At 48.3% G+C, this 14,202-nt stretch overlaps 1 protein-coding gene across 1 annotated transcript; it reads right to left on the reverse strand.

Moving 5' to 3' along the window:
* Positions 1-255: 255 nt before the first annotated feature.
* Positions 256-13,193, reverse strand: C1H11orf97 (chromosome 1 C11orf97 homolog). The gene is made up of 4 exons (XM_050942817.1): positions 13,080-13,193; positions 9,926-10,030; positions 1,960-2,085; positions 256-909 (listed from the first exon to the last, which is right to left on the reverse strand). The coding sequence occupies exons 1-4, from the start codon at positions 13,180-13,182 to the stop codon at positions 905-907; spliced, it is 339 nt and encodes a 112-aa protein (XP_050798774.1). The 5' UTR covers positions 13,183-13,193; the 3' UTR covers positions 256-904.
* Between the last annotated feature and the right edge of the window lie 1,009 nt (positions 13,194-14,202).

The following is a 14,202-nucleotide window of genomic DNA, read 5'->3' on the forward strand; positions in this document are numbered from 1 at the left end:
TCCCTGTCTCTCTAGCATCAGGATATTTGCCTCTTCCCTCATACCTCTGGTTTCCATTCTTTTGTCCCTTCCCTCTTTTTCCTGGGTATCCCCTTATTCCTCCATTAAACTTTGCAGGCTTCTTGTCTATGCAGTACCCCTTATTTTTCATCCTTGCCCCATTATCCTAGTCTGTGTCCAGTTCCTCTCTTCTCTACCCTAGGATCTCACCAGCTTTTCTTTCCCCCCACTCTAGCATTCCTCCAGTCCCTCTCATTGCTGTATGTATTTGTGAAGGGGGATGTGTTGGTGAGCATGGGAGCTGAAGCCAGATCACATAGTATTGGGATAACTATGTCAGCTATGGGTGTGATACTAAAATAGCTATACCAGTATAACCTATAGTGTGGACATAGTTATACCAGGATAAAGGTGTCTTATATCACTATTGCTTATTCCCCAGGCCCCTTCCCATATAGGAAAAAGCTCTACTGGGATAAGCATGTTATATGGCTATAATTGCATCCACACTAGCGGAAATGTGCCACTTTAACTATACTGCTACAATTTTTCTATGTAGACAAGGCCTTAGTACAAGGTTATTTGCCCAATATGTTAATTTGAGGTAAAAAAATATCAATAAACCTGAGTGGCTGATCTGTACCTGCCAATGCCTGCAAATAGATAGGTTTGGCAATCAAGCCTTTACACATTCAACATCTTCTAGCTGGAGCGCTCTGTCGTTAGAGCTGATCAGATGCCAGTACAGATGGCTTTATTATTTTATTATACAAAATATAATATACGGTCAATATTGTGGTACTTTGAGTTTGCTGGAACAAAATAATCATGGGCTTGGTAACACGTGGAGGTGCCTGCCCTGACCCACATCCTCCAGAAAGGGAGATGTTGCTTTTCATTGGGGCTATCCTAGAAGAAAAAATATATGGAAAAAGAAATTAGTACAGATTTTATTTGGTAGGGGATATTTTTAAACAGCCTTTGCCTCAGAATTCTAGCACATTTTATATTTGTAAGGAAGCAGAAAAAGACAAAGAGAGCACAGTGTGTTGAAATCCACGGTGGAGCACTGCACACAGCACAACATGTGATCTTTGAGGAAAGGAGAGTAACAGTGGAGGTTGGGGAGGAAATAAGGTGTAGATATTGTGTATATCTGTGTCTAAGCCAACAATGTATGGGCCCCCCAAAAATGAGTTCTTAGGGGATTGCTAATAGCTTAATCACAGAATCACATGCCCAGGCAGGAGGCGAGAACTGCTACAGAAGAGCTGAAGCAAGTCCTGCCTGAAGTGCCCACTCACCAGCCTGGTGAAGAGGAGCCCCACTTAACCACACAGTATGCAGAGAGTATGAACTCTGCATGCTTCCCCTGGCCCTAACAGCACTGCTCTGCCAGAGCTTATAAACTCTGTATGCTCCTGAACTTGGCTGCTTTCTCCCCACTACAGTCTACAAATTCGTCAGGAAGAGAGCTGCTGGGCATAGTGAGCGTGCTATGCTGATAGCTGGGAGAGGACAGGCCCATTGGACTGAAGAGGCCCCTTGGGGATTGTAAGGAGAAACCTCCCCAAGCTGCCCATTATCCCTCTCAGATGGGAGATGGGCAGAGGAAGGGGGTCACTGCAGTCCAAGACCTGAAGAAAACTCTAATCCCATGAAGAGAGGAGAGCAAGTGTGACTCAGGATCCACACAGAGCTATTGAGATCCATCCACCAACATGAATAAAAAGAGAGTATTCTGCATCTTCAAGCAGGGTCCTTAGCACATGAGCTTAAGGTGGCTCAACAAAGCAGCACTAAGCAGCTTTCCTATGTAAGGTCTGCAACCTAGTGTCCTGCTACTTGCTGAAGGAAAAGAAAGGGTTGGTTGAAATGTTAAAAAATATTATAAAACAGTGTCATCCTAATGTTGCAAAATGAGGTGTTACAGTTGAAATCTACTGACTATTGTCTTACTTCTTATTCCTCCGTGCCTGGAATAGTACTTGGGCTGTGAAAGTAAACTGTTTCTGTTCTGTGATGCTGGTGTCAAGCCTCCCACGGAGAAATTTCTTTTCACACTCCATATTCCTTCCAGAGCCACTGTTAATAATTTATTAGAATAATACCATTAAAACTGATAATTCTAGCTTGGGTTGTTTTACTTTTCAGCTAGGTTGTTGTAAAGAATTAATATAAGCCACTTTTAAAACAAATATCTTTGGTCAACGTAATGAACAGAAACAACATAATATACTACAGACGAGCACTACACAAAGGATATAGCACACAATTAACTTAATATACTTTATTTTTCTATAATTTGGATCAACAGTTATTGAATTTAAGGTTTTCATTAATTCCTTCCCCAAACAACACCAAGAGAAGCTCTACAAACTCATCCTTCAAGAACCCACACCAGGGATCTTCTACCAGCCACAGCCTCTTACTAAGGAATATAGGGACTCCTAGAAACCAACCTCAAACGTCTCACCACACAAAGGCCCAGCTTCCCCCAGGACATAATGAACTTCCTCCACAAACGCTGCAACATTAACAACGTCCATCGGTACACCATCGTTGCCACCATGGTTGTCACTTCCCTTTATGTCAACATCCCTCACAATGACAGCATAGCTGTTTGCCTCAAATATTTACAAGACAACAGACGACTCTGGGCTATCCACCCCAGGCACATCACTAAACTCATCAATTTCATCCTCATCCATAACAATTTTACATTCAACAACAAACACTTTGTCCAAACCCTAGCAACAGCTCCCCAATATGCCAACCTCTTCATAGGCCACCTTGAAGAAGAATTTCTGGTCAAATGCACTACAAACCAATGATACACCTGAGATACACTGAGGATATTTTCATCCTCTGTAGAGAAGACTTAAACTCCCTCATAGATTTCCACCACAACTTCAACAGCCATCACCAGTCCATTAAACTCTAGAACACTCCCTACCAGCAGCAACTTCCTAGACACCATGATCAGCTTTTACAATGGAACCCTACAAATAACTATATACAAGAAACCCACAGATCACCACACCTACCTTCGTAGATCCAGTAACCACCCCAAACACACCAAGAAATCTGTTATCTACAGCCAGGCACTCAGATACCACAGAATATGTTCTGAGGAGAAAGTCTGGGATATACTCCTTAAAACACTCAAAACTACCTTCACCAACCAAGGATACTCCACCAGAGAAGTAGATTGCATCAGGGAATGGGCCTCCCAAATACGCCAAGAGAATCTGCTTCAATACAAAAATAAAATCCCTTCTGACCGCATACCACTAGTTGTCACCTATCACCCCACACTGGAATCTACCTGGGGTATAATAAGGTTAAGAGTTTGTCATGAGTATTTTTAGTAAAAGTCAGAGACAGGATGCAGACAATAAACAATAAATCACAGAAGCCTGAGCCCCCCAACCTGGCACTGACAGCCTGAGCCCTGCTGTGCAGGGCTGAAGTTACAGAGGTCATGCAAAATCACGGAATCTGTGACCTCCAGGACCAACTCATAGTCTTAGTGTATCATCAAACAACTATCAACCCATACTTGACGGAGATCCCATTGTGAAAGACACAACAACTCAAAGCGGCACTAGACCCCGCCAGAACAACAGACGCAAAACCTGCAGACATATCTCTACTGCTACAATGATCAACACTCCCTACAAAACACCTTTCAAGATCCATGGTCCTACACATGCCTATCACAACATGTTGTGTCAGGGGTGCTAGAAAAAAATGTATAGTGGGGGTGCTGAGAGCCATTGAACCAAACTGTAAATGATGGAAACCACTTCAAGCCAAGGGGTACAGTAGCACCGCAAGTTCCAGCACCTATGTGTGGCATACCTCACCCAGTGCACTAAATGCCAAAATAGCAACTATGTGGGTGAAACCAGACAATCATTGTGCTCTGGAATGAACTTACACTGGAAAATGTTAAAAGACAACAACAAACCTTTTGTTAAAACACAAAAACGCCCTGTGGGTGAACTCTATATCTGACCTATCAGCCCTCATCCTCAAAAGAAACCTGCACAACACTTTCAAAAGACGAAGCTGGGAGCTTAAATTCATTACTCAGCTAGACACCAAAAATCATGAATTGAACAGAGATGCTGGATTTATGGCTTATTACAACAATCTGTAACCCACTAACCCCCTCTTTCTGTCCTATAACTGCAGAGGTGTTAATGGGCCACTGTAGCTTGAATGGTCCCTTATACTATGGGCTAACTACCTATGCTAAACACTCTGTTCCATTCTATTCTATGCATCTGATGAAGAGGGCTGTAGCCCACGAAAGCTTATGCTCAAATAAATCTGTTAGTCTCTAAGGTGCCACAAGTACTCCTGTTCTATTCCACCCGGCATTTTGCTGTGACTCTGGGAGTTCCTTTTCCAGACCTGAAGAAGAGTTCTGTGCGGCTTGATAGCTTGTCTCTCAGGATAAGTCTACACTTAAAACTCTACAACAGCGCATCTGCACTGATGCAGCTGTGCCACTGTAGTACTTTAATGAATACGCTCTACACCGTATAGCATAGTTAATCCACCCCCTGAGAGGTGGTAGCTATGTCAGCAGGAGAAGCTCTCCCACCGACATAGTGTTGTCTACAAAGAGGGTTAAATCAGTATAACTACATCACTCCGGAGAGTGGATTTTTCATCCCCCTGAGCGATACAATTATGTCGATATAGGTCTGTAGTGCAGACCAGACCTCACCAACAGAAGCTGGTTCAATATAAGATATTACCTCACCTGCCTTGTATCCCTATTAAGGGTACCTTTCAATTCCAAGTGTGCTGGTGATTTACGTTACAATAGAAACAGCCTTTCTATATCTTCTCCCATCTAAGGGTAAAGTCTTTTTATCAAAGATGTTTGCCCATCCAGCCCCCTGAAAAATCAAGAGCTTCTGCAGGAAATATCAGGATGAGAGTGTGCCGACAGGAACAAGGTTTTTAGACTGACATTAACTCAGGTGCAAGCATATTTTCAAATAACAGAAAATTCAACTCTCCTTAAGATTGGAGAGATTTTTAAAAAGGAATAACTCATGTAGAAAGAGTTTTATTAATAGGAATTCAGACTGATTTTACCCTACTACTGTGACGATATTAAAGAGCATGTTGTAATTATTAAAGAAAAAGCCTTTTGTGTTACTATGTATGAGGAGCAGGACATTATTACAATTAACTGAATAAGCATATTAAAAGCTAAGGACCCAGCCCCATGTTATACTGTGCATTCTCAACCCACAGTGAAGGCAGTGGTTGTTGAGAACTCTCAGTACTTTCCTGGATCAGATCCTCTAATGGTCTTGTGAGGATTTAAATGCATTTTACCAGCCCCTGACTGTTGCGGAATCAGACAGATACCTCATTAATATGTTTGTTCAAACAACCATTTACTTAAGGGAAGTGAATGTGTCATATACACTTTATATATGGATTCCATTACAGAATGGATGGATGGACCTGGTAGATATGCTGTAAAAGCAGACTTCCTGGATGAACTAAGTAGGTATGATAGATTCATCAAATTATTTGAAAACTAAGATTTAAAACAAACAAAAATAACACATTGGTTCTAATGTCTGTGCAAATGTTTGATTAAAATGTACTGTAGGTACAATCTTGCACCTGCAGGGAGATGGGCTTAATGACCTACACGGTTTTTTCCATCTCTAACATCAATGATTTTATGCTACCTAACATTTCACAGCTAGGCAGCAATATTGCTAGATTACAGTGTGATTCTCGCAGTCAGATGGAAAACATTCAAAATCTCACTAATGTATAAAAGGCAGGTTAAATGAGGCATTGAAAAGGATTAAGTAAAAATGTGGAAGAACAATAAAGAGGTTTGTATTTATAATGTGGTGACTCAAAGTCCTGTAGGTGCAGATTCATTCACCTTCTAGAAACTGCTCTTGCATTCATCGGGAGTTTGGCCAAATCTGCAATTGCCCATTGGGCAGGAAAAAAACAGCCTGAGAGAAGAGATTGCAAAAAGGAACTGTTTTAAGCTTCATTTACCAATAATCCTTCACATCAGCTACCAGTCAGATCTGCTGGGCTTAGCTGTAGGAATACATAGTCATTAAACAACTGTAATATAAAGGTTAAACAATAATTAAACAAGCAACAAAAAATATGCTGAGATGCCTTTCAGTGTAGTCAATGGAGATTTCGAAACCAATTAATGAAAAGCCAGTTAGTGATATCAGCTAACAAAATGTTCCAAGAATGTTTCAGTGATTTCTGCCAAATACCCTCCTTCCTTATTCCCAATCTGGTATATTAGTACAGATCTTCTTAAACTGCAATGTGATCCTCTCATGCCTGGAGGGCAAAATCTTGCCCTCCTAGCCCACTCGAAACTCACTCTGACTTTAATAGGAACACTGGGTATGTATGCAAGGAATGCAAGATTGGATCTTGAGTCTGCAAATTAGTGGTCTCATTCTCTTTGTCCACAGACCATTGCAACTGTTGCATAATAATAATGACTTGTTTTTTTTATGAGGGGAGGGGCTAATCAAGATGAGGGGGCCGCAGAGGGAGGGGAGCAACCAGGCTGGGAGTGGGGCAGAGGGACCAAGGGGCTAGCTTCAGGGCTGGGGCAGGACAAACCAAGCTGCAAAGGGAGACGGGCAGGGCAGGCAAACAAACTGAAGCGGGGGGGCGAGGGGGAAGGCTATGTGGGGCAAATGGGGCAGGCAACAAGGGGCAAAGCTAGGGGGCCTGTTGCAGAGGGGAAGGGGTCAGTACGGGGGGGGGGTGCGTGCACCCACGAGCACTTGTGCAGTCAAATGTTTAGCTGGCTGCTGCTGCAGGCCCAAACGGTGGCAATAGGGCGTGGCAGGCCAGGCAAGCAGCTGAGTCCCAGAGGCAGGAACTGAGGCAGATGGTAAGTGGTCTGTGGGGGTGGTGGAGGGGGCAGCGTTGGTGGTGGGGGTTGGGGGGAGACACAGATGGACCAGGGTAGGACTTGGTAGGAGTTAGGAACTCTTGCCCCAAAGTCTCCATTCAGGGTGGAGGAAGTATGGTTGTTCTTCATAGAAAGGGAATATAGGGTATATTGGGAACACACAAGATTAATGTTTAGCAACCAAACTGTATGGTAGGAGAGTTGAAAACATAGCCTCCCATGTCTTCACTGGAAAAAAGGTTGTGGTTTTATGCTGCGATAGCCATCTGAGTGTAAAATCCTAGTGGAGACAAAGCACTGTAGTTTTTAACTCAATATAGCTAGTTCCCAAGGGGGAGTATTGACCTTGAGTAGCTACAGTGGTATAGCTATAGGTAAAACTACCTATGTCATGTCTCATTGCTTTCTCGGTGTAAAAACCACACCTTTTTTGCAGTGAAGATAAAACCTGAGTTACAGTGACTCTAGAGGAGTGGGAAGATGGAGAATACTTTTTAGACTTACCTCTGAATTTAGCTTTTGGTCACATACAGGCTTGGCAGAATTAGGCCTTGGCTACACTGGCGCTTTACAGCGCTGCAACTTTCTTGCTCAGGGGTGTGAAAAAACACCCCCCTGAGCGCAGCAAGTTACAGCGCTGTAAAGCACCAGTGTAAACAGTGCTAATCCCCACGGGGAGGTGGAGTACCTGCAGCGCTGGGAGAGCTCTCTCCCAGCGCTGGCGCTGCGACCACACTCGCACTTCAAAGCGCTGCCGTGGGAGCGCTCTCGCGGCAGCGCTGTACAGCTGCAAGTGTAACCATATCCTCAGATTTTTTTAAAAATAATTTTGATGGATAATATCAATATTTGTTTTTAAACATGTTTTTATTTTTACAGTTGCAGGAAATCCTGGGCCCTAAATTTCCTGGTGTCCTACGCAGCTGCGTAGTTTGCATATGGGTAAGGATGGCCCTGACTGTACACTTTGTATTCTGTGTTATAATTGAAAACAATATTATTTGAAAATGAAGAAAAACATCCAAATATATTTAAATAAATTTAAATTGGTATTCTATTATTGTTTAACACTGTGAGTGAAACTGCAATTAATTGTAACTATTTTTTAATCTTGTGATTAATTGCAATTTTTAAAATCATTTGACAGCCTTACTTTATAGGTGTTAAAAGACAAACTGTCAACATCGTATATCAAAATATTCAAAGTACATATTCTGAAATCAAACTCTAAGAAGTTCCTTAACACCATTATCTTACTTTTCCTATAGGTAAATTTTGCTTATTATTAATGGAAATAATTTTAATGGTTTTGCTTTAATGAACTGACCCGGTGTATATACAGTGCAATCAGCATTTAGGGATAAAAATCTAATCCTTCAAAACCAAGTCATATATGCAAAGGAAAAGCACAGTATAACAATAGCATAAGTTAAACCTATCCAGAAAATGACTGTTACAGAAGCACCCTCTTTATGGGATATACAATCATTAGCAGAGCTAAGACAGGATACTACAGAAGAAAGAGTAGCCTTGTTTGTGCAGGACAATTTTAGTTTCAAATGATGGGATTTGGGAAACTGTGAATAGATTCAGGCAGACACAAATCAAGACTGGAGAGATCTTAAAGAATAAAATAGCCACAAGGATATATTTTTGAACATGTGACTTAAAAACAGATGGATCATATGTTCTTAAAATATTTTAACTACGTATAGACCGGAGCATATTCATTGAAAAAAAAATGATACGCAAAGTATGTTTTGAGACCTGGTACAGGATTTATTTAAACTCACTCTGGGTCTTATCCAGAAAGTACCTTTGGGGCCATGCAAGCCCTAAAAAGTTGCTGCAGATCCTGTAGCAGTCTGATTTGCTCAATAGAAAGACTGAAATGTCCTGGAAACCGATACATTAAAAATAACATTTATATCCCAAATGGCAAGTTGCAAAGCTGACTGGGAAGCAGAGATCTCTTTGCCTCTTGTAGTCTAGTGTCATATTTTAAAACACTTTTCTGTCCCTTGTGTGATACTCTTCTGTCCCTTGTGTGATGGAGTAGGAACTGTCTGTGGGGGGGATGGGAGAGCCGGGGATGTCTTTAGGTGAGGGACAGGTGCTCAGCCTGTAACCGGAGCCAGGGAGGTGTGAGGTGTGTCAGCACCTTTGCCCGGGAAGCTGGACAAAGGGAGGGGGCCGGCTGGAGGGGGTTGAGTTTAGTTTCAGTTTTGGGCTGGGAGGTTGGAATTCAGGGAATCCTAAGTTGGGATCCAAAGACCCTGAACCCCCAGAAGGACTCGATTGAGAGGTCCTGGTTGTGCCTCCAAGCTCTGCTGTAACCTGCATTCCGGTTGTCCAATAAACCTTCTGTTTTTCTGGCTGGCTGAGAGTCACTGTGAGTCCCAGGAAGAGGGGTACAAGGCCGGACTCCCCCACACTCCGTGACACCTTGCCATTACACTTCAAATGGGAATTCCAGAGTAGCATAAACCTCTTGAATGACCACAAGCAAATCAGACAAGTTCCTAAATCCATGGTCTGAGTGGCTGCAATTTAGTTTAATAAAATATGGAGTTAGAAATATGCTGAACTCAGTGTTTAAGAAATAAAGGTAAAGAGCTGTTTTCTCTGTGCAATGGTGTCAAGAAGGTAACAGGTATATTTGCCATAAGAAAATTTGATAAATATCAGATTACTGAACCACATGGTCTTTTCCAGGTTCTGCGTTGCTATAATGTCAAGCTGATGAATTGCTTGGACTTCTATGTGCTCTGTATGTTCCCCAAGTTTTAGAATGATGGAACAAATAATGGGCCATAAGGATTTCTCCAAGTTCTGTACATTCCAATAAGGATGATAATCAACATCATGGTTTTGCTTTAATAAACTGACCCAGTTTTGAACATACTCTCTCATCAGCATTTTAGATTCCATTTCCCAAACAAACACTTCTTACTTTCTGACTATAGAGATTACCTGCAACTGGATGTTTAATTTGGCATCCATCTCTCTGAAAATAAAGCTCTTCTTCAAGTACTTCCTTAACTCTTTTAGGTGGCTCAACATATACAAATTTCTTCCCTGTTTGCAAAACATATTGCAAAAAATTGGTTACTTTAAAGCCCCAAACTGTTAATGTACTTCTTGTTTGATCCTGCTTTATTGGTGTTTTTAATACCCCTTCCCACTTCTCATCATTCTGCATCCAGTGGTATGCAGTCAGGCCCAGATATTCCAAGCTTGGGTGGCACTGTGGCTCCCAATATTATGGCCACAGGGGAACTGTTTAGAAACCTTTGCAGGGTTCAGAAAGTGCAAGACTGTGCTTGGATTCACTGAACCACCATGACATGGCACTGCAACTTTTGAGACTATGGTACATCTACACTGCAAGCCGCAGCCTGTGACAGTGAGTCTTGGAGTCCAGGATCTACAGACTCAGGCTCATGGGGCTCATACTACAGCGCTAAAAACAGCTGTGTAGACCAGGGGTAGGCAATCTATGGAACCCGTGCCAAAGGCGGCACACAAGCTGATTTTCAGTGGCACTCACATTGTCCAGGTCCTGGCCACCGGTCCAGGGGGCTCTGCATTTTAATTTAATTTTAAATTAAGCTTCTTAAACATTTTAAAAACCTTATTTACTTTACATATAACAATAGTTTAGTTATATATTATACACTTATAGAAAGAGACCTTCTAAAAGCGTTAAAATGTATTACTGGCATGCGAAACCTTAAATTAGAGTGAATAAATGAAGACTTGGCACACCACTTCTGAAAGGCTGCTGACCCCTGGTGTAGACATTACAGCTTGTGCTAGAGCCCCTACCCCGTTCGCTCCCCAGGGCCTCCGTGAGCTGCAATTATTTTTAGGACTTGACGAACCAGTCTGTAGACCTGGGCTCTGAGACATGCTGTCATGGGCTGCCATTTGCAGCGTACATGTACCATGACCCCATGATGTTGTTCCAGCACATGAAGATCCCAGGGGAATGGCAGTGCAGGGGGGTGGAGCCCACTGAGACACCCAGGGTAAATGGACAGGTCACACCCCTGCCCAAGGAGAAGACAGTGTCCTCGGCAGGGTGGGGATGTCTGAGATTCCCTGGGGAAGGCTACTGTTCTCTACCGGGTGGGGATGGGGTAGGAAAAGAGCTGCAGGAGGAAGGGCGAAGGGGCAGGAGAGACTACACAAGCATAGTGTGATGACCTTCAGGGAGATGTGGGGAGACTCCCCCAAGGAAAGGCACTACAGGAAAGGATGAGTTGGGAAGCGGGGAGACCACTAGGGCAATGGTCTCCTATTTTTTCTCATGTGCGGACCTCTAAAAAATTTCTAATTGAGGTGCAGATCCCTTTGAAAATGTATTGTCTATATATACAGGTGAACAGATTCAGTCACTTTTCAGTCTAAGTCTTTCATGGAATCCTTAAACATAGTCTGTGGACCATCAGGGGTTCATGGACCAAAGGTTGAGAACTATTACGCTAGGGAAAGGATAGTGATTCCTGGAGGTTGCTGGGGCGTTTGGGATCCCATGGAGAAGCAGTGTCACCCACAAGGAACACTGGAGAAGATGAGGTGAGACCCACCACAGGAGAGGGCTGGGGTGACACCACCAGGGCCAAGGCTGTGCCAACTACTGGGGAATGGATGGGGAGATGGGACCCCAGGGCAGGTCAATCCCACTTGAAGGGAGGTGGATAGTGAGATGGGATTCTGGGGTAGGTCAGCGCCCTTTGCAGGGGGGATGAATGAGGCATGTGACCACAGCGGTGGGGCAGGGCAGCAGCGCTGCTGGGGGATAGATGAGGAGATGAGACAGGACAGCAGGGCAGTGCCTCTGCAGGGGATGGATGGCAGCTGGACGGGACACCCCAGGGCTGGGGGGGATGGGAGCTGGGACCCCAGGGCAGGGCAGTGCCCCCGCAGGGGGATGGATGGGAGCTGGGACCCCAGGGCAGGGCAGTGCCCCCGCAGGGGGGTGGATGGGAGCTGGGACCCCAGGGCAGGGCAGTGCCCCCGCAGGGGGGTGGATGGGAGCTGGGACCCCAGGGCAGGGCAGTGCCCCCGCAGGGGGGTGGATGGGAGCTGGGACCCCAGGGCAGGGCAGTGCCCCCGCAGGGGGGTGGATGGGAGCTGGGACCCCAGGGCAGGGCAGTGCCCCCGCAGGGGGGTGGATGGGAGCTGGGACCCCAGGGCAGGGCAGTGCCCCCGCAGGGGGGTGGATGGGAGCTGGGACCCCAGGGCAGGGCAGTGCCCCCGCAGGGGGGGTGGATGGGAGCTGGGACCCCAGGGCAGGGCAGTGCCCCCGCAGGGGGGTGGATGGGAGCTGGGACCCCAGGGCAGGGCAGTGCCCCCGCAGGGGGGTGGATGGGAGCTGGGACCCCAGGGCAGGGCAGTGCCCCCGCAGGGGGGTGGATGGGAGCTGGGACCCCAGGGCAGGGCAGTGCCCCCGCAGGGGGGTGGATGGGAGCTGGGACCCCAGGGCAGGGCAGTGCCCCCGCAGGGGGGTGGATGGGAGCTGGGACCCCAGGGCAGGGCAGTGCCCCCGCAGGGGGGTGGATGGGAGCTGGGACCCCAGGGCAGGGCAGTGCCCCCGCAGGGGGGTGGATGGGAGCTGGGACCCCAGGGCAGGGCAGTGCCCCCGCAGGGGGGTGGATGGGAGCTGGGACCCCAGGGCAGGGCAGTGCCCCCGCAGGGGGGTGGATGGGAGCTGGGACCCCAGGGCAGGGCAGTGCCCCCGCAGGGGGGTGGATGGGAGCTGGGACCCCAGGGCAGGGCAGTGCCCCCGCAGGGGGGTGGATGGGAGCTGGGACCCCAGGGCAGGGCAGTGCCCCCGCAGGGCGGTGGATGGGAGCTGGGACCCCAGGGTAGGGCAGTGCCCCCGCAGGGGGGTGGATGGGAGCTGGGACCCCAGGGTAGGGCAGTGCCCCCGCAGGGGGGTGGATGGGAGCTGGGATCCCAGGGTAGGGCAGTGCCCCTGCAGGGGACGGGTGGCAGCCGGACGGGACACCCCAGGGCTGCGGGGGATGGCAGCTGGGAACCCAGGGCAGGACACTGCCCTTGCAGGGAGACGGTGGGGACACCCCAGGGTCGGGGCTGGCGGGGCGGCCCCACCACTCACAGGGCTGGCCGCAGTGGCCGCTCCCCGCCGGCTCCGCACAGACGCTGCTTCCCGCTTCCCCGGCCACCGGCTCCTGCTGCTGCTCCCCGGCCGCCTCCCTCATGCCGCCGCCTCTGCCGGCCGCGGGACGCGCCGGCCCGTTGCCATAGGAGCTCAGGGGCGGGGGAGGGAGGAGCGGCAGCCCTGGGGGCGAGGCTCGGGTTCGGGCTCCGCTGGGGGCGCGGGGAGACGGGCCCAGCAGCCCGGGGCTGGGGTCACAGGACACTGCCCCAGCGGGCCCGCAGGGCGCCGCCGGGTGACGGGGGGAGCGGGTGGGGAGGCGGAGGCTCGGGGCGTTCGTGGCGCTGCGCGGCTGTGCACCGCTTTCCCCTCGCTCTGTGTTACGGCGGCTCATGAACCAGCCTGGCTCCTCTAGCGGCACTTTTCGTCCCCAGGGGCTCTCAGAGCGAGGCGGCTGCAAGCAGCGCCACCTGCACCCCCTGCTGCCCCAGCTCTGGGCCTGCCCCTTCCCACACCTGCCCTAGGCTCTCCCCCCCGCACTCTCTGATGCCCCAGCTGTGGGCCTCCCCCCCGCCGTCCCAGTTCTAGGCTGTTCCCACCTGCACCCCAGGCCTGGGCTCACACACACCCAGTGCTGCCCCAGCTCTGGGCCTGCCCCTTCCCACACCTGCCCTAGGCTCTCCCCCCCCCGCACTCTCTGGTGCCCCAGCTGTGGGCCTGCCACTTCCCACACCTGCCCTAGGCTCTCTCCCCCCCCCCGCACTCTCTGATGCCCCAGCTGTGGGCCTCCCCCCGCCGTCCCAGCCCTAGGCTGTCCCCACCTGCACCCCAGGCCTGGGCTCACACACACCCAGTGCTGCACCAGCTCTGGGCACCCCCTCAGTGCCAGTCCCCACCACCCCAGCCCTGGGCTCTGCCTCCTCCACCCACACCCCCTGCTGCCCCAGCCCTGGGCTCTTTCCCCCCTCCCCCACCTGCACCCTCCTTCTGCCCTAGCCCTGGGTCACTGGTGATTTGCTCCCAGGGCAGGTCATTCAGCAGGAATTTAGCATGTGCACAGAACACAGAGGATTGGTTCCCATATGGTTACAGAACTGCAGTAAAGTGTAACAATTTTCAGCTT

Source organism: Gopherus flavomarginatus, chromosome 1, assembly GCF_025201925.1.
Source record: "Gopherus flavomarginatus isolate rGopFla2 chromosome 1, rGopFla2.mat.asm, whole genome shotgun sequence".
Taxonomy (NCBI): Eukaryota; Metazoa; Chordata; order Testudines; family Testudinidae; genus Gopherus; species Gopherus flavomarginatus.